Source organism: Bacillus rossius, chromosome 16, assembly GCF_032445375.1.
Source record: "Bacillus rossius redtenbacheri isolate Brsri chromosome 16, Brsri_v3, whole genome shotgun sequence".
NCBI classification, from domain to species: domain Eukaryota; kingdom Metazoa; phylum Arthropoda; class Insecta; order Phasmatodea; family Bacillidae; genus Bacillus; species Bacillus rossius.
This window is the reverse complement of record NC_086343.1, coordinates 1,570,210-1,597,206: the sequence shown is the minus strand read 5'-3', so window position 1 is coordinate 1,597,206 and position 26,997 is coordinate 1,570,210. Positions and strand designations below refer to the sequence as shown.

The following is a 26,997-nucleotide window of genomic DNA, read 5'->3' as shown; positions in this document are numbered from 1 at the left end:
TTCAAGACGGTTCTGCATGGCAATGCAGACGGAGCAATTTGTCATCATGGCTGATGGTTTGCAGAAGCTGCAATTTGTACGGCTTCACTCTTAATCGCTTACGAAGAATTTTCCACACTGTTGGCTGAGAGATGTTCAATTTTGCAGTAGCCCGATAAGTTGACTTCTTGGGACTCCGCACCATCACGTCCCGTACACAATCCACTGTCTGTTGTGACACGCCTCGCCGATCCGACCGTTTTGCGTCGCACAAACAGCCGTCTTCTTCGAATTTCTTGTACCACTTCATTATGTTGTTGTAAACTGGTGGTGTTTTTTTAAACTTGCCACGGAAAGTTCTTTGGACACTCACTACCAATTCTCTACGGGCGTATTCAAGCACACAAAAGGCTTTCTCTGCCTGGTTCGCATCCATTTTCAGCAACTACATGCACTAGCGCCCCTGTCTGTTGTTTAGAAGAAAAAAAGCTTTTTGGCGCTACATTCATAAAAATTTTGAGAGCTGTTCTTTGTTACGTTATTCTTTTCCACTTCGCTGTACCGATTTTATGAAATGTATCCTGTATATATATTAAACTTTCCTCAATTTGAAGATTTGCTGAAATTTGCCAGTGACTCACACTGAAACATAATTACTTCCATACAAAGTTACACTTAGGGTAATGGAACTCGCCCTCTTCTGCTGATCAGTAATGGCAACTGTCGTGGACAGTCAGTGGTGTGAGTGTGAGCTGTTGTTGCAGGAGGCGGCATGGCCCAAGGACGGCAAGGAGGGCAAGGAGGAAGGGGAGGCACCCAGCAAGCCCCCGGAGAAGCACAAGCCGGCCAGAGCGGCCGAGCCAACGCCGGTGCCTGCCGCTGCCCCCGTCCCGGTCCCGGAAGCTACGACCCCAGAGCCAGCCCTGGCCCCGGCCCCAAGTGCTCCCAAGTCTCCCCACAGCAGCTCCTCTGCGGTCGCACTGCGCAAGGCTGCCACCACGCCCACCTTGCGCAGCTTCCCCCGCATCAAGGTACTTCTACTTCACTACCCACTCAATGTATTGGCATTGGGTGATTTTAATGTTCCCGGTGTCGATTGGTCAAGTAATAATGCTGTTAAAATCCTCCATCACTACATTAAATCAAAGGCTCAATCATTACTCAACTGTACTTCAAGTCTTGGTCTTAATCAATACAATAATACTAAGCCAATTCAAAATATTTTAGGAAATTTTAGGTTTATGTAATATTTCTACATGTACTGTTATGCATTTTATAGAAGTTCTTATTAAAGAAGCAGCTTTATCCAGCACCTTACCAGTAGACAGTTTCCCCTGTATTATTAACATATCTCCTGTGCTCAGAAATAAGCTTTGAAATCAAAGAAACATTTCCATAAACTCTAGAAACCAAGTAACATGTACTGTTATTCTTATTTTTCTCATTTTCACAAACAAGTTAAATTTTTAATCAATAGAGGTAAAATCCAATGGACTCGAATGTTCACTATTAACAAGAACATCAAGTATAGTTCCAAAAGAATTTTGGTTTAGTAAAATAAATGACTGATGGTTATCGTGAACATTCTTTTTACCAGGCCTAGTTTCATTACTTTACGGACAAACTCTGTACATTGTGTTGGCAAATGTTACTGCTACAATCTTTTAGATTTATCTATAGTGTGGAAATCACTCTTGAATTAGCTCAAGTGGGTTCCATGAATGTGTTTTAATTTTTGCCCAAATACAGTCTCACTAAAAAACTGGGAATAATAACGAAATTGCTGATTATAATTATAACTTTAAATTGGATGAACTAATTAATTACACTTGTTCAAACCTTGTGTGTTAAGGTTGATTAACTCAAATGTGAAAATTTGATTCTCAAGGCACCGTTAATTGTTTCTAGCTCTGAAACATCTGAAATACAACACACCATATATTAAGACATTTTTTTTTGTGACTGTTAATTGTAAGTTTATCTAAAGCAGTGAAATGAGAATAAATTTTTAAGAACCAGAACAAAACAGAGAACTGGAAATAATTAGAACCAATTGTAGTTATTTAATAAAATTAGCAAACTTACTTATTCAAACATAATCTCAATGACATGTGATCTAAATTATTTTATTTGTGAAGGAATCTTGAAACGTATGCTACAAAGAATTTTCAGAATCATAGAATCCCAAGGATTCAATGGATTCGTCAAATCTGTAGGATTCAATCGCCCCCATCCCTAATTTTAAATGAATTTTCCATTTTGTGTTACTAATAGTTTATGGCATTTCAGATGCTTTCCGTCATGTATTTTGGCTCTCATTGTCTTGTAACACTTACATTTTTATTCTTATCTCCACATGCGTAGTGTTAGCAGTGGTGGGTGGTGAGAGGGAGGTGATAGGCTGTGGGGCGTGCTCAGGTGACGCCCACCAGGACCCAGAAGGAGGAGGGGGGTGCAGGCAAGGGGGCCGTGGCAGGAAAGCGCGCTCAGCCGCGACCGCTGCTGCCCAAGCCGCGCGACGACCTACAGGTGGGTGTGTTGCCCCCGCTGTGGAGCGTCAAGTCAGCGCCCACGCCCACGCCCACGCCCAAGAAGGCTGCTGTGTCCACCACCTGGTCCAGTGCGCCCAAGTGAGTAGCTGCCCAGCTTACCTTTCCATGCATTTGCTTACTGTTAGGTAATCAGTTTGAATGAGTTTAAACATTGAAAACATACAGTAAAACCTCGCTCGTACGGCCCCCGGTTCGTACGTACACCTCGGTCGTACGTACAGATTTTCATAAACCGTGAAAAATGAGGCAAAAAATATGAAAAAATATGAAAAGTGTAAGAAATACTTCAAAGTTTATTAAAATACAGTTGCAACCTGCAGCGTTTATAACAAATACGGGCTACATACACATTGCGTCACAGTAAAAAATTTAAAAAAAAAAGGCCGCAAATTGATGGAAATTTACCGTCAATAGCGCGCCGTACTCGGTCAGCTGCTGTTTCGGCGCGGCGTAGCCGCCGGCTGGCTCTCTGTTCTCTGAACTGCGCATGCGCAGTATAACTCACTCAACGCTCCGCCCAGACTCATGACCTTCCATCTGCAGCCAGCCAATAGAAGCGAGCTTAGCGGAAAAAAATATAAGCTCCACCTCCCGTGTACCAGTTTTGTCCAGTTCTAATACCAGTTTATTGGTATACGCACCAGTTTTATTGCTGCCGTGACATGTTCAAGTTTACGTTAATCTTGATGTCTTTATACCAATGATTAATTATTTACAATCCCCAGAAAGAAATTGTTAGTTAAAAAATATGCTTGACTGTGTAATACTTCTTAAATTATAAAATACGTATAAAACAGATACAAAACTTCGCTCATTTTATTTTGTGAAGATTATGTTTCATACGTACCAGTATTTTGGCATGGCCTTAAAATGCGACGTAATATTCTGCTGTGTGTAGCGTGTGATACCCATTGCTATGCTTCTTTTACACGCCTAGGCTTAAATTAATACATGTTTAGAAATAAAGGAAACTTTATAAAATATATTTTACGATTTAAAGTGCTCACTGCCGACTATGAATGTTACGTTTTTCAGAATGTTTTTAGGCCTACTAGCTAATCTTATCTACATTTATAAAGAACCCACAGTATATTTTTTTTATTTGAGCAAATATGTTACGTGTTAATTATTATTATTTTATTGATATGAAATATCAAAATTGTAAAAACGGGGCGTACGACACTGCCTTCGTAAGCTGTATATTTGGGCTAGACATAGTGTTGTCTTTTTTTATTTTTATGTTCGATTAGCTCAAGTGTTGTTTCTGCATGAATAGGATATCATTTCGTTCGAAAATATATCAGCATAATAAACATACATGTATAAAACCTTACTTGTTTGCCAAAGGCACATGTACGCGACATTATAGACACGGCAACGGCAATTCATTTCCCGCGGCAGCAGAGGGAAAAAGGATAAGGGAGAGCGGGAGTAGCCACAAATGGACGTGTTTTGGCCTCACTGGTTCGTACATACAACTCAGTCGTACGGACAAATTTTGGAAATCCTTGAGTGTACGTAGAATCAAGGTTTTACTGTAATAGCAAATGACTAGGAACCTGAACCTTTTTCACTTCGTAAACGTCTGCCTCGGCATCCATGTCAGCCCTGTGTCCATATCACTGCGTGTCTGAAGCAATACAAGGAGAGGAGTGAGCTATGTCTCTAGACATGCCTGAGACACGGTGCTGATGTCGGTGTCACGCCCGACAATCACACCTGTGCGAATATTCCAGTTTTACGATATTGAAACGAATATTCAGTCGTTTACGAATATGGCTGTGCGGGATCTCAAAGGTCTGGAAAAAATTTCGGGACCACAGAAGATTATCTTGTCATCCGCGGACAAAAATTCCACAGGTTTTTTTGTAATGTTTTAGGGTTATTTATTTGGAGTTTTTTTTGCTACATTTGGCCACGTAAATTTTGAGAAGACTATAGTAAAGCTGGATTTAACACAGTAATTCGGAACCATTACCAACACCCAAATCATTTAAAGTATTTTACAGAGAAGAGAGTAGGGCAGGTCGTTAAAATAGATTATATTTACTGACAGCGTACTGATACAGATAAATACGTGTCCGCAAAAATCGAAACATTGTGCAGGTATTTAAGTTGACAGTTTTCAGATCAGAGGGTGGAAACATGGCATGTGTGCTCTGTGATTAGTTTTGTTCAGAACAGGGTGGCGAAGAGAAAAAATTTGTATAGATCCTGTGGAAAACATTGGGTTGTATATTCACAGCAAAGACTCCTGTAACCTAACACTCTACGACATTTTCCTGGTGATAATACATACTGAACGATGGCCGGATACTAAGAGAAGGAAAAATCTTAGCCTCTTTTACCAAGCACACACACACTGGGCACAAAAAGAGAGGCACATTCTAAGCAGCTACCTTGTTCCTACACTTTAGCTAAAACAAGCCAAAAAATATAGTCCATATATGTTAATATTAATAATTTTTTTTTTCAGATATTGTAAATTATAAACAAATAAGTTTTAAAAATTTTTAGACCTACATCATGTGTAACTATAGATTAAAACTCCCAATTATCCGCGAAATAAGGTGGCAGGGTCACCGAGGATACTAAAAAATCGCGGATAATCCGCGAAAGAGCCCAAAATGGGAAACAAAAAAGGAAACATTAATTTCAACTTAAAAATCTAAAAATTTATATACAGTAAAAGTTACAAAGAATAGTAAAAATTTTAAAATGAAGCTAAAATTTTACTATTTTACTGATGTAAACATAAAAGTGCTCAACCATATGACTAGAAACAAAGCGCGACAGAGACAAAAATAACAATGCATGCCAGCCTACAGTGCGAGTTTTGAGAAGGCCTGTGGCGTTTTACTGTATACTGCACACAATACACTCGTCAGTAGAGTTAAAATTTGCTCACTTGTAATAAATTACAGATTTACATATGTGCTGTATTTTTTCGTAGCATGCGCGGATAATAGGGAGTTTACTGTACATTCTTTTTGAACCCACCTTGAAGTTTCTTCACACATAACTGCAATTGCCGTATATATTCACTTTGCACTGTTAATTAAATTTTTTTTGTACAGATCCTATTTTAATTACAATGAAAAATGATTATTTATATTTTCCTTTCAATATTTAAATATTTCACCAAAATTATAGTAATTGTAACTGACTTAACCTAACCAACCTTTCACTTTGGTATTATTTATTCAATTTCCCAGAAGCCAATACACTACACATTTACTTTTTCATTTAATATGTGTTTTTTTTATATATATATATGTGGGGAAAAAAAATTTTGTGGATTTCTAATGCTCACTATTCAAATTCAATATTTGTATTCGAGAATAATTTCATATTCATATTCAATTCAAACTAAAAAACTGATATTCGCACAGGCCTACCGATACTGTGCCATAGGTTACAACATTCCTGTTTGTTTGCTCAGTTTAGAAGCTTGGCTTTACTGTTTCGTGTGTGGCCTGAGAACACTGAGAGAATAGTCATCGGCCATCGTGCTGGGCTGATCATCTTCGTAGATGGCTAAATCGATCATGAGCCAGCCTTGCCGGTTGCCTGGGTGACATTCAGTCCACAGTCGCCATGGCCTAGACTAAGATCCCCACTGCTTCTGTGCCCATTTACCTCAGTGATGCGGTGGTGGTCTGCTGCATCGTGGGATACTGAGCGAGCAGCAAGGCATGTAGTAGATGCAGGACGAGTGGCACTGTTTGCAACCGCTCGCCCCAAAGGCTGTGCTGACAGGTCAAGGCCTTCCGAGGCTCTTTACTTAGCCTGAAGATTCCACCACAGCAAAATGCTTATCATACATTTGTTTAAAGGAAATATCTTAATTTTTTTTGTGTAATATTTAATTATAAGGGTCTTTCATATTTTACAGCAATATTTTATTTATTTCTTTACATAAACTAAACTGTTGTAAATTCTTGTTTTACTGTATTAAGTGCATTTGAATTTATCAACATTTACTTCACTCTAGTTCTGTGCACATCCACCTGGGGTGCTGTAACTTTGTCAGAAGAAATTAGTAAATCCTGTTTCACAATGATGCAACACATAAAATGTGTACAAAGAACACAGACAGAGTGCACAGAAATGTATCAAATGGAAACTATTGAGATTGTGTGGAAGTATTGTTACCAACACATTGTTACATTCCAGGTTGGCTGCACAACACAACCCATAACAATAACAAATTACATTTAAAACACTTGCTGTTGTAGATACTAGATATGTAAATGTTTTTTTAAGTTTGGTAGAGTTTTTATTTAAAACGGGAAAAAAACTTTTTAAAACTTTATTTATTTATTACTTTCAAATAAAATAAAAACAAAACTTTAACGTGCACACCATACCAATCACAGTCCAGTCCTCTGGTCCAAGTTCATAAGTCGGAAAAGTTTTCATACTGGTCAGATCGTTTTTCTGATTAAACAAAAAAATTACAATACATCCCAACACAGTCCTAGTTGATCTTCAGAGCTGCCTGTCGCTCGATATTATAAAACGGTAAGTTCCCTGGGTCAAGTTCACTTAACCCAGGTAAACGTTCTCTCGCGGAAACTTGGCGGTCACCCTGGGCCGCTGCCGACACCTGTGATCAAATTTACAATTGAAAAGTCCAAGGAATTGAAAAAAAAAGTTACTCTTCGGCCCGGCCCCAACCACAGATGTGAAGTTATCTATTTGAAGATTTATTTCATTTTTTTGCGAGCTGTAGACAACGCATCCGCACGTCGCGACGATCAATCGACAACTGGTTGGCACCGCACAGTTTCCTTCCCTTCACAAAGACAAAACAAAGGGGGGGCAACCCTGTAGGCCAACTGACCAATCACAAGACAGAACCCAGTATCTGTCCATATAAGGAAAAATACGGGAAAAATAAAAGTCTGGGAAGACGCATCACACCATCTCAAGGCTGGCTCTGATTGGCTGGTGAGACTGCACCCAGTGAAAGTTCCAGTTTATTGACTTGATGTAAGTTTTTGGACATACGCCATTGCTAAGAACTTTTTCTGTTGAAGAAAAACTAATAAATAAAATAAATATGAAAAAGAAACCAAAGGTAGCATTCCTTTCCTGGATGTACTAGTCAGCAGAAAAAACAACAGCCTGGAAACTAAAGTATACAGGAAACCTACGCACACAGACCAATACCTTAATTTTGCATCCAACCATCCCAAAACAACAAAAACTGGCATAATTCACACACTAACCAACCGTGCTGAGATTATTTGTTCTAATGAGAAATCTATTGCGGTTGAACACAATCGTATAAAAAAAGAACTCATAGCCAATGGTTACCCTGTCAACACCATCAAACAGAATATGAAATCCAACAAAACACTCAAATCCACAGAAACTGAGAAACCTGCAGGAACCCTAGTTATTGCGTATGTTCAAGGGCTTTCAGAAAAAATAAGACGCCTGGGAAACAAATATGGACTTCAAACAGCATTCCGTTCTAAATCTACTATTAAAAGTATTGTTACCAAGGTGAAACCAGCCACAGAAAAATTACAAACTCACAACTGTGTGTATCAGATCCCCTGTGATTGTGGCCACATGTACATAGGTGAAACTGGCAGAGCTCTATCCACCCGAATCAAAGAACACAAAAACAACTGCAAGAAGGGTGAAACCCTAAAATCCAGACTTGCTGAAAATACATGGGAAAATAGCCACAAAATTCTCTGGGAAGACTCCACACCACTCATACAGGAATCTGATAAAATAAAAAGGAAAATCAAAGAATCAGCCTTCATTATTAGCAATAAAAATATTTTCAGCCAGAAGAGCATTGAATTAAAAAATATGTGGATCCCTTTGATAAAGAGAGAAACATCCCTGCAGCACAAAACAATAGCCAATACTCAACCCACCATAACCAATCCGCTTTAACTACATGGTGCACAGCCAATGGGGAGACAGCTCGTCTGTCATTGGCTGAGCAAGATGTAGCCCTTTCTCTGATAAATACCCTCATTTTCCAGCCCCTTCTCAGTCGCACCTGTGTTTCCGTACCATGTGCGTCTCTGCCTGAGGACGGGAGCAGATAGCAGTTCCCGAAACGTCGCTTGTTTCTGTTTTGGTAAAACTATTGTATTTTTTTGTCTTTTCGTTTTGTCGTGTTTTTGTCTCGTTTCAACTGTTGTGCTGAATTATTTTGGTTTCAATATTTTTGTGTTGTCATCATTTGTGTGTTTTTTGTTCACTTTTCTTTGTTTTTTCTTTGTTTGTTGACCATATTTCTGTTTCGGAATATTTTGTGGTGTTTATATTCTTGTTGACAACAGCAATTGTTTGCTCAATTTTGTGTGTTTTTTGTCTTTCTTGTGTATTTTTATTTATTTTATTTATTAGTTTTTCTTCAACAGAAAAAGTTCTTAGCAATGGCGTATGTCCAAAAACTTACATCAAGTCATGCGCTCCCATTGCACAACTCTTTTAAAGATAACTTCCAGTTTATTGCTGCGCAGTTGTGCGTTCACGTACTGGGTTTTTCGAACAACGCACTAACTTGAGGCATAAAAAATAATTTGCCTGCAACAATGTGTTGCAGCCATGTTTTCCTTTATTTCAAAACTTTCTAGAATGTTCATAAAGTCTTTAGACCTAGATTATGCCTTAAAATTTTACAAAACATAATTTATACACATGTAAGTAAATTACAATGAAACAAATAATACTACATTTAGCTTTACATCAAACATGACCCAAATTATTAATATTCACTATCAAAACAAATTTAATATGAAGTTTCTATGCATAACAAAAGAAATATTAATAAAATATTAAAAAGACCTTAACATAAAATATTCTTAGCTGAATATTAATTATTGGTAGTAGGGGGCAGGAATTCTGCAATGTTACAACATTCACATCAAAGTTACATGCATGTGTTAAAATTAAAGTTTATTTGCAAATATGATGCAGTAAAAAATGTGCTAACATGTAAAGTTTTGAGGTCAAGGATAGTTATAGAATATATAAGAAATACTTAGTTTCATGTGTATTGTAAATTCAATTACTGTACATCATTAAATTTTTCAGAGACAACATTACATAGTATGTATGTATTTACATTTATGATTTAAATAAACCCTGAAGTAATGAATGACACTGGTTGTACACTAGGCATTGGCAAAGCTACAGAAATTCGAAGTTTAATTGAATTTGTATCAAATACTTTGACTTAAGGGAAAATTAAAAAACTTTAAAGATTCTTATAAACTTAAAAAAGTTTATATTAAGAGCAGATATGGTAAAGCCTGGCAATTGCTGATCGGGGAGGGGAAAATTAATGAACACCATTATTCCCGTAGTTACTGCTAAAAAAAATTTAGATTGGAACGGTCAGCAAACTGATTAGGCTTAAAATGTGTGTGTAAAACAGTGCAAAAAACATTTGAGAAAGTAGAACGAACATGCAGACCCAATCGTAAAAAAGCTCATTTGATGATTGGTTTAGTTCAAAATGTGCAGAGGAAATTTATATTGATTGGTTTATTTCAAAAAATTGCAAAAGAAATTAATATATTTTGATTTAGTTCAAAAATGGTAAAAAAAAATTCTATAAATTGATATAGTTCAAAATGTGGCAGAAATCTTCTGTAGGTTGGTTTAGTTCAAAACGTGGCAGAAGAAATGTCTAGAGATTTGTTTACTTCAAAATGTGGCAAAGGAAACTTTTATAGATTGGTTTATTTCACGAAGTGGTGAAGGAAACATTTGTTTGGTTCATATGTGGCTAAGGAAACTTCTATAGATGGTTTAGTTCAAAATGTGGCAAAGATATTCTCTAGATTGTTTTGGTTCAAAATGTGGCAGAGGAAACTTCTATAGTTCGGTTTGTTTTAAAATGTGGCAAAGTAAATATCTATAGTTTGGTTTAGTTCAAAACGTGGCAAAGAAAATTTCTATTGATTAGTTTCGTATAAAAATTTGGCAAAAGAAAACATCTATAAATTGTTTGAGCTAAACATGGAAAAGGAAACTTGTATGGATTCTTTTAGTTTATAATGTGCCAAAGGAAACTTATATAGATTTTTTTATTTCAAACATTGCAAGGGAACATCTATATATTGTTTGGTTTAAAACATGGGAAAGGAAACTTCTATACATCAATTCCTTAATGCATGGATGTGCATTTCATATTTGAGAGAAAGTCGGTGTTTATGTTATTCTGCCTGAGATGGCATATTGTCTGTCCCTCGGGTGAGGCCCTGATCTCTCGGCTGTACTCCAGACATTCCCGCAATCTCCCTTGAGTAGTACCCATGCTCAGAGATATTGGGAGCATAAAGTACTTGTTAGATTTAAACAGTTGTGCATTTTCACCAGAGATTTGGATGATATAAATTGTGGTACTGTAGCGTAATGCAAAATATTGTGTCAATTTTTTATGAAATATCTTTTAGCGATAACAAGGTCGCTATGGTCAGGGAAATTTGGAAATGTCAGGGAATTCCAAATACCCTGGAAAAGTCAGGGAAATTAAAATAAACTTCTGGAATTACTATACATACTTATGAATCAACACACTATCTCCCATGCTGTTAAAATATAAATTTTTCAATATGTTTAAGAAAACATGTTTGATTTCTCCTGTAATTTTTAACCCTGTCGCATCACAAACACGACAGACAAGACAGAATTTACAAACAACACTAGACCTTATTGCGTGTCCCACGATTTCGACTAATCAATAGGCACTATTGCTGTGATGTACATTGAGACAGATACTTTGGCGATTTTGACTTACCAATGCGAGCAATAGAAGGAAAAATTATTATAACTTCCATAGTGCACTGTGATTATAGCCTAGCTATAATCAGAAGTGGTTGAAGTAATACAAGTTAAAAAACAAATTTTAGATGTGGCTCAGCAGGAAGTTCATTTATTAGATGATGATTGCTCTTCAATTATCCAGCAAAGGCCTTAATATGTTGTGAAGGATGATTTTGTTTACTTGTTTATCAAAAAATTTTATATTTAATGTTGTATGGGGTTGTGTGTAAATATAGACTTGCTATTAGCATTTTGAAATGTCAGAAATACTGTCTGTACATTCTACAAACATTTTATATCTTTTCTATTTTAAACTTGCATAATAACAACTTTACCATTTCTTCTTTGAAATGTGTGTGTACTTTTTAAATTTATTCTTTTCATAATTGGTTGTTAAATCATGGGCCTACACATATGAACATTGAAAATTTGCTTTGCATAATCTCTCATCTCTCTGGGGATCACAGGTCGTGATCAGAGGGTGATTGGGGGAAGGAAGGCTGTGGCCCACTTCTTCCCCCTATCGCCTGTTTCCCGACGGGTGATTGTGGTTGCAGGGGCACTCCTTGTGTCGGTGGAATTTCAGAATCTGCATGTACATGGTGGAAGGTTTTCTCTTGGTGGCCAGGTGCTCTAGGGTTGGGAATCTGGGGCAGAACCTCTTTCTCACCGGCCACTTCATCATCGAGCATGCAAACACTAAGCAACAGTCTTGGTATAATTGTGGACGAAATGCCAAAAATTGTAAGGGTCGCTCTTCTATAATTTTTTTAACAATTATCAAAACAATGTGTAAGTACCTAACTAAAGTTTAATTGTCCCAGAAACATGTAAATGGAATGGGAAAGTATTGCCATTACTGTGGTCAATGGATGCCCAAAAGGACCCTACGGAAGAATTTTTCATGAATACATACTGCAAAAATTATATAATGTTAAAATGCAATTCAGCATCTAATATCAACACACTCTGTATTGAATGTAATTCATTAATTATTGTATCATATAATTTCAACTACTGCGAAATTTGCAGATTTAAATAAGTCAATATTTAAAACGTAAGGATCATTTGAAAGATACAAAAACATATAGAAAAAATTTAAAAAAATTTTTGGGCCAAATAATTCAAGTTCTACAATTAAAGAACCTCTCTCAAATAGTCTAAATATTCCAATAATTGAAAATATGCTGAATTAAATAGTATAGACATTGAAAGCATAGAAAAGTTATCAAATAATGAAAATTCAATCTTTGATTTCCCAGATATATTGATCTCTTCTCAAAAACCAATAGTCCTATAAAATATTAAATAGTGACTAATTTTAAAGTTATTGTGCGAACCAAATTTCATGCACATTATTATTATGGCAAGTCTGTTATTACAATTAATGTTATGCTACATAAGGGTGCCCCAAGACATAATTGTAAGAAAAAGTTAATTTTTCCTATTTATGAAATAAATAAAAATCTTACCTTGAATCTTATTTTATTTATTGTTTATTGATAACTTATGAATAAGGCTTATGATAACTAAAGTAACATTCAAAAGACGTTCAAGAAGGCTCCAAGCGTTTGGCAAATGTAAATTATTTATTTATATAAATAATATGAAGTGTATATTGATAGATGCTGTAATGATTTATATAATCCAATTTTATTTATTTGCCTACCATTTATAGTTTCTGAATTATAGCCTCTGCAAAGTACATGTTTATGGTGTCGCAATTTTTCTGGCGTGGCCACCCGACCGTCAAGTAATTCATGTGAAAAAAATAAAACATCAGTTTTGTTAAATTATTATTAATTTTTTTTTATGTGCAACATTCCCATTCAGCAGGATGGAATTTCATGAAACAAGCCCCTAAAGCTGTAGTCCAAAATTCAGCCTACCCAGAATTTTTTTTGGGATCTCTTTCTATAATATATATGTATATACATATATATGTAATGTATGCATGTATGTCTGCATGTATGTATGTAATGTCAAAATCTCATGCTGATGTATACATTAATCACAAATATGCTGCACATGTTGTCCTTATGTTGGATTTGGTATTTTGCCATTATTGCCATTGTTGATATTCCTGATGTTGCTGCTCCTTATTGATCCTTACTCCTCTGCAACCTATTCTCGGGTCAGAAAGACTATGTCTGGATTGACGGCAATCAACATGCTGGTGTTCTTGCATAGGCTTCTTGAACACGTTTCTCACTGAGTATTTTGAAACTGCGATCATCCAATATTGTGGCTCTTCAATACTTTGTCCCTGGCTGTCAGAGGTTGCTTTTATGTGTACCATTTTAGCTCACAGATGTCAGAACATGGAAAAGTCTCTGCTCTCCATGAATCTTGAGTGTCCTTGTGTCACTAGCCCCCGCGACTTGCTAGGAGCAGCCACATTTACATGCAGCAAACAAAACATCGCAACTTTAAATCACTAGAAACAGCTACTCGTAAAACACTGTGATTATCGTGCAATTATGCTCATTATTTGCAAGCATGTGAGTAGAAAAAAAAATAAAGACAAATTTTAAATAGGACCAAATAGCAGTTGTTAGCAAAATAAAATATGTTTTACTTGTTGGTGCATTTAATATGATTGTACTCTGTACAATGCCTATATACTTCATGAGCTGCGATTGCTGGCACCTTGTATACAACTTATTCAGATTACCATGATTAAATAGACATAATTGTTTTAAAAGAAAAATATTAAATATTTCAATACTATTACATTTATCATTAAACTAGCTGACCTGGCAAACGTTGTTTTGCCATATAAATTATTTCTAGGGAATTTCTAGCTATTATTACTATTTCTAGCATTACTATTGAAGTTTGCAATCACATCTACAGCATTAATGGGTGGAGAGTTTTCAGCTTCTCAGCGTTTATTCTCTGTATCCATTCATTGTATACCGTTTCTTCGTAAACTGGGAAGCGGTGTCTAACAGCTAATTTATCATCGCAACCAGGCACACAGCATTTTCGTACACGTGGCGGTATTGTATTTTACTTAATACGTAATTTTATACTCAACTAGCTGACCCGGCAAACGTTGTTTTGCCATATAAATTATTTCTAGGGAATTTCTAGCTATTATTATTATTTCTAGCATTACTATTGAAGTTTGCAATCACATCTACAGCATTAAGTGGGTGGAGAGTTTTCAGCTTCTCAACGTTTATTCTCTGTATCCATTCATTGTATACCGTTTCTTCGTAAACTGGGAAGCGGTGTCTAACAGCTAATTTATCATCGCAACCAGGCACACAGCATTTTCGTACACGTGGCAGCATTGTATTTTACTTAATACGTAATTTTATACTCAATTTAACAATTTTACCTCAATGAAAATATGACCACTAAGTAATTGAATAAATAAACGCCAGACATGACAAACGCATCAAACGATGGTGCGTTTAAAATTCAAGGCAATTCTATCTATTGACGAAGTTAAAAACAAAACTGTTATGAGCGCCTTTATTTTGCTAGCCGCTGCGAGCTCCACTAAGCGGGCTGGTATAAAATGAAATTATCACTTTTTCACTCCCTTAGGGATGGAATTTCACATGAATATGTAGCCTATGTGTTAATCCAGGTTATACTCTATCTGTGTGCCAAATTTCAATCAAATCCATTAAGTGGTCTATGTGTTAATCCAGGTAATGAGCTCGCTGTAGGCGGGGAAGGTTGATCAAGTGTTAATTGATCAGCTATCTACCGGGGTTTAAAATATAAAATTCTATTAAAAATTAGGGGTTGTGATAGAAGGGTGAAAATTTATAAAAATAATAAAAATAATAAAAAACCTTTTTCCAAAAAATAAAATAAAAATAATGTTAGGGGTGGACAACCCTTATCACTTAGGGGTATGAAAAATAGATAGTAGCCGATTCTCAGACCTACTGAATATGCATACAAAATTTCATGAAAATCGGTCAAGCCATTTTGGAGGAGTATGGTAACTAACACTGTGACACGCACCAGCGCCATCTACTTAAAATGTTGGTTTGTCCTGAATTTTTCCTGAATTTTCTTTGCTATAAACCTCACGGAGCCCGAGACCTTTCCAACGACTGCAAAACCGTGGAAATCGGTTCGTGCATTCTGGAGTTATAGCGTCAGGAAGGAAAACCCGACTTATTTTTATATAGTAGATTTAACAATTTTACCTCAATGAAAATATGACCACTAAATAATTGAATAAATAAACGCCCGACATGACAAACGCATCAAACGATGGTGCGTTTAAAATTCAAGGCAATTCTATCTATTGACGAAGTTAAAAACAAAACTGTTATGAGCGCCTTTATTTTGCTAGCCGCTGCGAGCTCCACTAAGCGGGCTGGTCTCACCAAGGAGAAAAATATGAATTGGCCAGACCTTACTATGTGTATGATCGTGTGTCAGACACAGAGAAATGACACTCACTCACTATTTGTATGTCTATGACCTATTATTTTTTTCTGTTATAAAATGAAATTATCACTTTTTCACTCCCTTAGGGATGGAATTTCACATGAATATGTAGCCTATGTGTTAATCCAGGTTATACTCTATCTGTGTGCCAAATTTCAATCAAATCCATTAAGTGGTCTATGTGTTAATCCAGGTAATGAGCTCGCTGTAGGCGGGGAAGGTTGATCAAGTGTTAATTGATCAGCTATCTACCGGGGTTTAAAATATAAAATTCTATTAAAAATTAGGGGTTGTGATAGAAGGGTGAAAATTTATAAAAATAATAAAAATAATAAAAAACCTTTTTCCAAAAAATAAAATAAAAATAATGTTAGGGGTGGACAACCCTTATCACTTAGGGGTATGAAAAATAGATAGTAGCCGATTCTCAGACCTACTGAATATGCATACAAAATTTCATAAAAATCGGTCAAGCCGTTTTGGAGGAGTATGGTAACTAACACTGTGACACGCACCGGCGCCATCTACTTAAAATGTTGGTTTGTCCTGAATTTTTCCTGAATTTTCTTTGCTATAAACCTCACGGAGCCCGAGACCTTTCCAACGACTGCAAAACCGTGGAAATCGGTTCGTGCGTTCTGGAGTTATAGCGTCAGGAAGGAAAACTTGACTTATTTTTATATAGTAGATATCCCTTGCACTGATTCTTAACTCGTATAAATACATATTAATAAGCTCTATATTAAAAATTAAAAAAAATTCTTTTACTAAATAATTATAATTTCAAACTTATCAAAAAAAAATTACAAAACAGAATTGATACTAGTTTTTTTTTCCCAATCTATCTTTCTGATTGTTCTTATACATCCTTGTTTTCAGCTTGTTTAAAGTTACGTTGTTACGTGTACATACTTACACGTACAAAAAATACTGTTACTGTTATTCTGACGCATAAAGCACAGCTAGGAGACATTGTGCTAAATATTTTATTGGGACTGGGCGGGTGACTTACTTGATGTGCTGCGTGGCGTGCTGACGATCCATGCAGTTCGTAAAATTGCATCTCGCTACTTTACTGGCCTTGTCATGCAACACAAAACGATGTATCTTGTGGCTGAAGTCTACAACTGACGATTGACAACACACAGATCCTTAAAGACAAGCAAATTGCAAACCACCTTTCTGATTATTTTTACAGCACACCCGAACACCACACCTCTCGTGCATCCCTAATTTTTTTTAAGTCCTCAACGTACAGCACTTTTGAACACTTCAAAAGCCATGCTCAGCTCTTACATGCCCGGTAAAATATCAAACAGTACATCCGCAGTGTCACCACTCACCACCTCCGGCTAGCTCAAATTAGGTGATGATGCAACATACAGGTTGCAGGTCATGAAGAAAGAAGAAATTTATTTACAATGTTAGTTGTATTACCTTTTTTTTTTAAATCATGGAAAAATCACACTATATTCCGTACAACAGAGCACACAGAAAACAATTAAACTGTACCTCCATAAAGGCGAAAAACACGTAGACTTACTACAAATTTCATTATATTGCTCAGATAAGTTCCGGGCAGTGACGGCTGGACAAAACCCTTTGTCGCCTTGCTGTGGGCTTTGCCTACGACTACGGTCAAAAAGAAATTATAATTATTAAAATGTCCTAAAGAAAAAAGGTTATTAGGCGTCGCCCGGACTGTAGCCGCAAAGTTATACTTTAATAGAACAGTCTATTTTGTGCGAGCCATCGCCCGACCACGACCTCTCGTCACGGTGCTCAAACAATGACTGAATTTTACAGCCTTCCTTCCTTTTGTGCGGGCAGTGTTCTGGGCTCGCTGGCGTAATTTTCAGCCAATCACGGTGCATGGCAACAGAGGCTCAACGAAATGCTTACTTCTGTTCCCACGACATAGTGATTTTGTCTCTTTCTCACACTCCCGTGACCGTGACTCACACGCCTAGCATGTGAAACAAAGCCTTGGTCGTGGAAAAAGAAAGGAGAATTAAGTCAGCACGCCTTCCCAAACAAAGAAGCCAGCAAAAAAATTACTAGAAAAATAAACTTATGAATTTTAAAAATAAAAACAATAAACCCGGAGAATTACGTTCACGATAACTTCGAAAGGAAAAAATTTTACATCTAACCCGAAATTGAAAAAAAAAAATTTATAACAAATGATTTTTACTGGATTACATGAGGAAGGCTGTAATCTGGGTTGTTACAGCAGGTCGGGTAAAACGTGTCATATTTTGCATGTAGTTCCGTTCGCGAGCTCTTGCCTTATACTCATTTTATAAAATACAGGACTGAAGTAAAAATATTTGTAAAGCTTGAACTTACTATTGGGCCCTATAGTATAACTCATGCAACTCGCGGCTCGGCCCCCACACAGAGCTGTATTCATGGGCGGCAGAAAGTAGTTACTCATCTTGCATTCTTCCACCACACACCAACGTATTAAAGGCATGCCTAGAAAGTATAGTTTATGCTGCCCATTAAAATAAATAGTAAAAAAACTAACAATAAAAGTAACTAAAATAATCAATTAGCTTCTCACAGTCTTTAGAATGTTCTGGTATTTTCTTACAATCACGTTAGCCAATGGCAAAATTTACAACTAAATTTACCAGAATTACAAACAAATGTACAGAATATTTAATAAAAATATTAGTTGAATAAAAACAAACACACAAAACCATAATAAAAGGTGACCTGAAAAATAACCTGTAACAATTTTAATGCAAAAAGAGAATTAAAGTGTGTACTAAAAAGTGGCACATGCCACACTGGAACGAAATGGATACAAGTACATATTTCACAAATCTCATTCACTATTGGACAAATGTTAGTAAACACTTTAGTAGTGTGGGTCTGGCGGTAATGGGCATGTAACACATTACAAACCAAATACAGAGGGTTCAGACTGTAATAAATAATGCTCAATGTTTACTTTTCCCATCTGCAGTGAACAGACACAAGACTATTTTTCCTTCCATTCATTCAAATGACAGTGCTGTAAGGGTTAGGCTACTGCAAACACTAAACATTTTTCACTGTTCTAATTATTACTGGTAGGGAATGATTCTACGGTACACCAAACATGCACTGTATCAAACCATGCTACAAAGGGTGTCTGTACCATTGAACCCAACTCTTACATGTTTCCACACTCCACGTTTTTCACTTTCGCACAAAACAAATATAAAAGCACATAAGTTTTGGTTCCATTCTAATACAAAATAACTGGCTATCAACTCGTGTTGTAAAAAAAAAAAAAAAAAAGGAAATGTTATGCTTATTGTTATCTTTAATGTTTCACAACTAAGAAGAATCGGTGCACACAGGTAAGGAATCATTCAAATCTATTATAAAAATTCAGTAAATTATTTATTATATATTTAAATTTGTAACATGCCCACTGACAGTAAGTACTTGTATTGTGGGCATGACGTACACATACACAACCTAGAGAAAACAAGTACACAACATGTGCAAAATTGATGCAGGCTCTGCAGGCAGGCTGGTACTACGCATAGGTGGGAACTACCCACAGGTAGCGACTGTGCAGATACGCACCACACACAGGCAGTGGCGTAGCCAGGATTTGTATATGGGGGGGGGGTTAAGAAGCATGGTCCCCCCCATATACAAATCCTGGCTACGCCACTGCCTGTGTGTGGTGCGTATCTGCACAGTCGCTACCTGTGGGATTTGTATATGGGGGGGGTTTAAGAAGCATGGTCCCCCCCCCCCTATTAAAGCGGGGGGTCCGGGGGTCCTCCCCCGGGAAAATTTTGATTTTAAGGTGTAAAATAGTGCTATTTTAGCAGTTTTTGGTTCTTAAATTTAAATATTGTAATGGTAAAAATTCTATTAATTTTAATATGAAATTTGTTTGAGTGATGAATAAGAAATTAATTAAAGATTTAGTGCTAGGGGGGGGGGGGGTTGAACCCCTAACCCCCCCCCCCCCCTTCCCCCATGGCTATGCCCCTGCACACAGGCAGTCGCTACGAGCATTGGCCACAAGACATGAACAAGACACCACATACAAAACAATAAATTATGTATGAAATATGCATATAATATTACTAGAATAAGTAGAACATATACAGAATGATTCAAAGATAAAAGGTTATAAAAATTAAAATTAAAATCATTATTGTTGAGTAGAGTACATGGCATAGATTATAATCAACAATTAAACTGGGGGACTCTGATTACAGCATCAAGTATATATTTACAATTAAGTTTTGAACTGTAGCAGTTATACACAAAAAGAGAATCTAAAATGTGCTACAATAAAAAAAAAAGGTGTCTAATTTAGGAAGCTTATAATGTCTAAGATGTTTTATTTTTTTTGTATAAGAATTTTTAATATTATTCCAGGTAACTGAACAGTATTCCAATTTAGATCTGACTAAGGCTAGGTAAAGGATAAGAATAAAATCAATTCTTTATGCATAGGATGTCATGGAATTGATTAATGGCATAGTTCTGTGGGAAGTGGATACTAGAGAGTTGACATGAAGATGAAAAAACAATTTTGAGTATAAAATGATACCTCATCAAGGATACTGAGATTTTAGTGGTATCAAGTGTATAAATAATCCTAATTGGCTGCAATTTCCTAGTAAAGGAAATTATTAATGATTTAGCTTTGTTAAGAGAGACTATATTAACAATACACCATATTTAAATTTCAGTAATGTCACTTTGAAGCAGACCACATTTATTTAAGGAATTAATATATCTGGAGGTTTTAAGGTTGTCAGCAAACAATAGTCCAGAACATGGTTAAGAAACTGAAATATGTCAATATATATGTATATTGAACAGTAGGGGAGATAGTGTACTTCCTTGAGAAACACCAGAACTAGGAGTATATAAAGAAGAATCATGGTTGTTTATTGATACAAAAAATATTTCTTCAAGATAGATAGTAAACCAATTTAGGTAGTTATCACTCAAGTCAGTTTGATAATTTAAAAAGTAAAATAGAATGGTTCCTGTGTCAAAGGCTTTCTCCAGATCAAAATAACAGGCATCAACCTGCCCCCTGTTGATAATTTTATTGTAAATGAGATCGAGGTAAGTGCGCAAATTGGTGGTGGTAGTAGTACAAAGAGCCCAGCTGTTTGTAAAATATATATATTTAGAAAATAAATTTGATTGAAAATAATTGGTAACATTTAATTTACTTCCACTTTATAGATTGGAATAACCTTTGCTTTTCACAAATCGGAAGGAAAAAAATTGTGTTTTTAAACTTATATTAAACAGATGTGTAGTAGAGGTAGTAAGAGATTAGAACATCCTTTCAAGATGAAATTTGATGAGCAAAAGCATTTGATGGTAAAATAAAAGATGGATCACTTTAGATCACATTAAGAGATTGAGGTTCACAGTAACTATGTTTCATAATTTTAACACGACACCAAAATATTTTGGGATTATTCTTGCACCTATTGTTTATCCTTGTGTCACGTAATTTATCTTGCTCGATTTATTTTTTACTACTTTTCTACTATGGGGAAAATAAGTATAATATTGAAAGTTTTGATTTTATTTGTAACGTTTATGACAAATTAGGAGATTTAGAGGGTTTTTTTTTTTTTCGTAGTTATTGGGATAAAATAATTAATATTATCTACATATACAAGTATTTAACTGTTCAACTAGAGCATTAACTTCAGTATTATTGTGGAAATTAGACCAATTAAGCTCTTATAGAATTATGCAATCCAAGATAGTCATCATTTTTATAATTACTAAAGCTGGAGTCAGTAACATTATTAGTAGAAATATTATCGATAAAGGTTTGTATAGTTAAGGTAGAATGGAATAAGTCTACTTTGATAAGTGTTTAATTGCTTTTTCCCATTGAGGCATATAAGTTTTGGAAGATTGTGTTTTACTAAACTGTAACAAACACATGTTTGAGGTAAAATCGAGTAAATACCCTGCCTTGGCTTTGATTTGAGCATGCATAATATTAGAAGTATTATTGTTGGACCAATCAATGGCAGGCACCTTGAAGTCACCAAGTATTATCAAATAATTTTGATAGTGTGCAAGTTTATCTTCAAAGTCTTCTAAATACTTAGCCTAAGTATTTGGCATAGTTTTTGGAGGAATATTGATACTGCCTAATGTTAAGGAATTGTTTGGAGTAGTTTTTATTTTAATACAAACCACTTCTGTTCCAGGGTAGTCATAGTTTTGGATAGACTTAATTAATGAGAATTTATGCTCATTGACTGCAATCAACACTGCCACCTCTTTCCATCTTTGTAAGATTCCTGTCAGTTCTATAAATTAAATAATTATCTGTGAAGTGATGCTAGTTGATGCTTCAATCATTGAACCAGGTTTCCTTAAGACACATTGTGTAAAAATGGGAGTTAATGAGATTTTCAAAAAATTCACTAAATTTGGTTGTTAAGTCCTCAAGCATTTTGGTAGACTATATCCCACTTGCAGAGATTAGGCATTCACTGAACTTGTAAAATTACGGTGCTCCTCCAGGTACTTTGGAGAGCGATGTTGCTGTGGTATTATCAGTGGAGGCATCTGGCTGGCATTGCTGGCATCATGGGCATCTGTTGATGTGTTTGTTTTCGTAGAAGTGGCTAATGGACAGCCTTTGTTATTTCTAGGTTCAGGGTTTCTGTTGGTTGTGGACTTGTGCAAGTGTTGCACAATGGTGAAACCTTGTTCCTCGACACACTGTTTATTTTCACTACCGATGACTTGGCGTGATTCTTGCTGCGCCGAAAGTTGGTCAGTGGTCAGACCATAGACACTGCTGACACCCGAGGACTCCATGAGATCTGGTTTCTTATTGCATGATAAATATTTGACCATAAGAAATATCAGACTCATTTATAGTATATAGATTTTGTTTGATTATGTTTAGTTCATGCTTAATTTCAGCTATTTCAGTTCTTGAGTCAATAGGCAATGACTTGAGCACCAAATTCTCAGTTTTTAGTTTATCCACCTTTGTACAACTTCAAGGCTCTAATTAATTTATGAAATTTTGGAAGTATCCATGGTAACTGGATTTTGATGTAGATTAATTTTTTTCCATCTTTTCAGAAGATGATTTAAAGACATTCATGGATCCATTTTGTATAAGCTTTAGAAATGTTTAGATTGAAGAAAGTTCCAAACTATTTAAAACTATTTTCATACATACTTCCTGTCTCAAAAAATCATATATAAATTTATTAATGCAAAAATCATACCATGTGCCTCAAATTAGATTGTAATTAAAAAATTACACAATAATTCCTTGCGAAGTAAGTTACAAATAATTACTTAGATATTCTTTGGAGGGTTAAAATGAGTCCAACTATAATAGACCACAGTCAGATTTATTTGCCAATACATTTGCTGCATCATGTACATATACAAACTAAACAAGGCAATAGTTGTCGATAAAAATCTTGAAGGGACCTCTAGGTCTCGAACATATATGATTTCAAAGGAATAAAATTAAACAGATCACTGGTAAAAAAAACCTAACCTGTCAGAATTTTAAGGTGATAAAGGCAGAAACAAAAGTTGACATTTAGGTAGAAAATTACTTTATATCACATGTGGATGTTACAGTCGGTCCCTGCATGTGAAACATGAACTCAGCCATGTTGTGTTTTGTCAGAGCTTGATGAGCATGTTGAACCTGTCTGTACCATTCACATTTAGCATGGAAGAGGATTGTTATCTTGTACTTTTTTTTTTTACCTGTAATCAATGCAGAAAGCTACAGCAGGGTTCCGTGACTTCCACGTGGTGCTTTCTCGTAGCTGTGTGTGATATAGCATGTAGTAAGTGGAGTGTTGAGGTTGACAAGCATGAGCTTCCACGAGAGCCACTGCACGCGTCTGGGAGCAAGTCCCTTGCCTGCCATGTCCTGCCGCGTCCTTGGTTCCTCAGCCCGCTTCCCGCACACTTTTCAGGATGGTGAGCGAACCCTTGGAGAAGAAGATGGACCCTTGCAGCATCCACTGCCCGCTGAAGATGGGTGTGATCCCCACGCTGCAGTGCCGGCTGTGCGTGTGTCTGTACCACCCAGAGTGCGTGGGGCTGGGCTCCTTCAGTGAGACCATCCACAGCTACGTGTGCAAGGTACCACCCACCCCGTGCCGTGCATCGCAGTGTCCCCGCGCTCGCGGGCTCCCGGTCCCTCACGCGTGCTCCTGCTGCCCCCAGAACTGCCAGACGGAGATCCGGGAGGGCAAGACGTCCCTCGTGGCCCCGCCCCCCCTCGCCGACCAGCCCAAGGCGCTCACGGACGCCGGCAAGCTGGTGACGGTGCCGCGCCTCGTGAAGACCCGGGAAGTGTTCGCGCCCGGCAAGAAGATCCTGGGCTCGGTGACGACCTGGCTGCCCGCGTCGGCCAGCGTGCAGGTGCCCGAGGCGGTGTCGGTGCCCGCCTCGGCGCCGGCCAGCATGCAGAGCGTGGCGTGGATGAACGGGCGCAAGTACATCGTGGTGCCCAAGCACAACGTGTTGTCCGTGTCTCCGTCGCCGGCGGACAAGGCTCCGGCCGCGGTGCAGTCCACGCCGGCCTCGGGCGCGAGCAAGGACCCCAGCGTGCTCCTGGGCAGTCCCCCGGGCGTGCTGCTGGTGCCCCTGCTGCCCTCGGCTGACAAGGGAGGCCCCCTGCACACCCAGTACCTCATCGTGAACGCCCCTCCCGGGGGCGGCCTGGTGCTGCCCACCTCCACCGCCGCCGCCGCCACCGCCGACTCGTAAGTAGAAGCATTGCACGCGTTTGCCATTCTTCTCACGTCTTGTGCTTGTTAATGTGTTTGTTTCTGTTTTACAGATCTCACTACACAAGGAGTTTTGTCATTCATAACCCTACCCTTCCTGGCCCTTTCCCCCAGACGTTGTGTATGAGGGCAATCGTTGGCTCATTTCGTTATGTTTTCTTCTTCCTAGATTATGTATTTGCTTCTCGAGGGTTCTCCTCATGTTGTGTGTCTGTGCGGATTTCCTCTGCCACGAAGCATTGTTTGTTGTGGTGGATCTGTGGCTGAGATGTAATGTGGTTGGTTGTGCAGTAGCGACAGCGTGGTGCCACTTCACTGTGCTGGCCTTGGGTTGAGTGTACTGTGCCCAGTCTTCACGACATTGTACTATGGTTTTATCATGTTCGTGATGGTTAGAAAGTTGTTAAAATTTAATGAGTGGTTTGAATGGTATATCATATGAAAAATATATTTTAAAGAGAACCAGATTCAGGGCTGTCAAAATAATTCATGATTTTATATATATTGAAAAGAATATTTATATTTAGGAAGAATTTCTTAAATGATTCAAGGGAATTTTTTTTTATATAATATTAGCAAAAAAATAAAAATGAAAAAAAGTGTTTACAAAGTAAGTAAAATAAAATAAAACTTCTGTGAAAGGAAGTTTAGAAGTCAGTAAATTTTTTCTCTGCAGTTGTGTGTATGCCTTTTAAAGCTCTCACTCAACCAGAAACAGTTTTGAGTAGTTGTATGTCTCTGATCTTTGTGCTCCAAATCCGGTCGTATCTGTCTCCCCTTGTGCACCCCCCCCCCCCCCCTTCTCTCTCTCTTTCTCTTTCTTCTTCTCTTTCTCTCTCTTTCTCTCTCTCTCTCTCTCCCCCTCTTATTTTACCTATCCCAGTGGTAGAAACAGGATTTTTTGGAGGGGGAAGAGTATTTTAAAAAAATTTAATTTGAACACTTTTAAAAAATAATTGCAAATTACTATTGACTGATGGGCCACAGTAGTAGCCGTAGGCAACGGCTTTTCACACACTACCATACTGTCTTCACTGATATTTAGAAAAAATTTTCCTAACTTGGAAATGGGAGGGGGTATATCCCCTCTTTGGGAACATCTCTGACATCTCTCTAATTTCTCTCCACCCCCTCTCTCTTTCTCTCACACACACATGCACGCATAGTATTATTTATTTACATATTACATATTTATTGCATTCATATTTCATGAATTCAAATATGCTTGATTCAATTACATCATTTGCATTTATTTTCTTCTTCATAGCGGTGAATAAACTGCTGTAATACATTTTTTTTTTTTGGCAATTACACACAAGAGTGACACTAGAACGCTCAATTTTGTTGCTTGCATGGTGTCAGTTAGGAAAAAGACTGTATCAAGGTAAGGTAAAGGGAATTTTGTTGCTTGCATGGTGTCAGTTAGGAAAAAGTCTGTATCAAGGTAAGGTAAAGGGTGTAACTATGTACTATTATCAGTGATAGTGTGTATATTCGGGTTTATGTAAGTTGGCTCGTTTACATAATTCAGCCACTCTCCATGTGGTTCTTCCTCGCCGCCCCTTGTACTTCTCTTCTGCATTGTTTCGCTCAGTTTATGAGTCCTGACTCACTGACTCAAAACTAACATAAGTACTATCAGTCACATAAGATTACAATAGCAGTAGCAGCTTTTAAACTCTTAACTTACATAAAATTCCTGATAGTATAAAATGGAAAATATGTATTTTCTTTAATTACTTAATCCCCATGTAGAGGATACTGTTAATAAAATCATATGTATTACTTGAAAAATTTGTAATTGTATATTCTCAATGTACAGCTATACTAGATTCTAAATATGGTTGATAAAATAACAATAGCTACGTGATGGCATTACATAGGGATTTGTGAATACAGTATTTTTGCGTATGGGTCACACATTCTATGCCGATTTTCAACATAGTGCAACTGTTACGTGAGTTTTTTACATGGGTAAAACAAATTAACATTACACTGTGATAAACTAGACTATGTTGGTTTTTATAAATTTAACTCCATGAGTAGGTATAATTTAAAATAATTAAAATATCTCAGCAGTACGTGTGAAGCTCTGTGATCAAAGCAGTTATACTACGGGTGAAGCTCTGTGAACAGAAAAGTTACATCAGGTGTGAAGCTCTGTGATCAAGGCAGTTATACTACGGGTGAAGCTCTGTGAATAGGACAGTTACAGCAGGTGTGAAGCTCTGTGATCAAGGCAGTTATACTACGGGTGAAGCTCTGTGAACAGGACTGTTATAGCAGGTGTGAAGCTCTGTGATCAAGGCAGTTATACTACGGGTGAAGCTCTGTGAATAGGACAGTTATAGCAGGTGTGAAGCTCTGTGATCAAGGCAGTTATACTACGGGTGAAGCTCTGTGAACAGGACTGTTATAGCAGGTGTGAAGCTCTGTGATCAAGG

The 26,997-nt window shown here is 37.1% G+C and overlaps 1 protein-coding gene across 2 annotated transcripts in view; it reads left to right on the top strand.

The window, feature by feature from the left end:
* LOC134540142 (uncharacterized) overlaps positions 1–26,997 on the top strand; it is a 63,738-nt gene that overhangs the window by 20,488 nt on the left and 16,253 nt on the right. The window contains exons 6-9 of one of the 2 annotated variants that reach the window (XM_063382676.1): positions 744–1,010; positions 2,398–2,609; positions 23,735–23,903; positions 23,988–24,529. In XM_063382676.1, coding sequence (XP_063238746.1) covers positions 744–1,010; positions 2,398–2,609; positions 23,735–23,903; positions 23,988–24,529 — 1,190 coding nt within the window. The remainder of the gene's footprint in view (positions 1–743; positions 1,011–2,397; positions 2,610–23,734; positions 23,904–23,987; positions 24,530–26,997) is intronic. The other variant, XM_063382677.1, reaches the window with a different exon arrangement.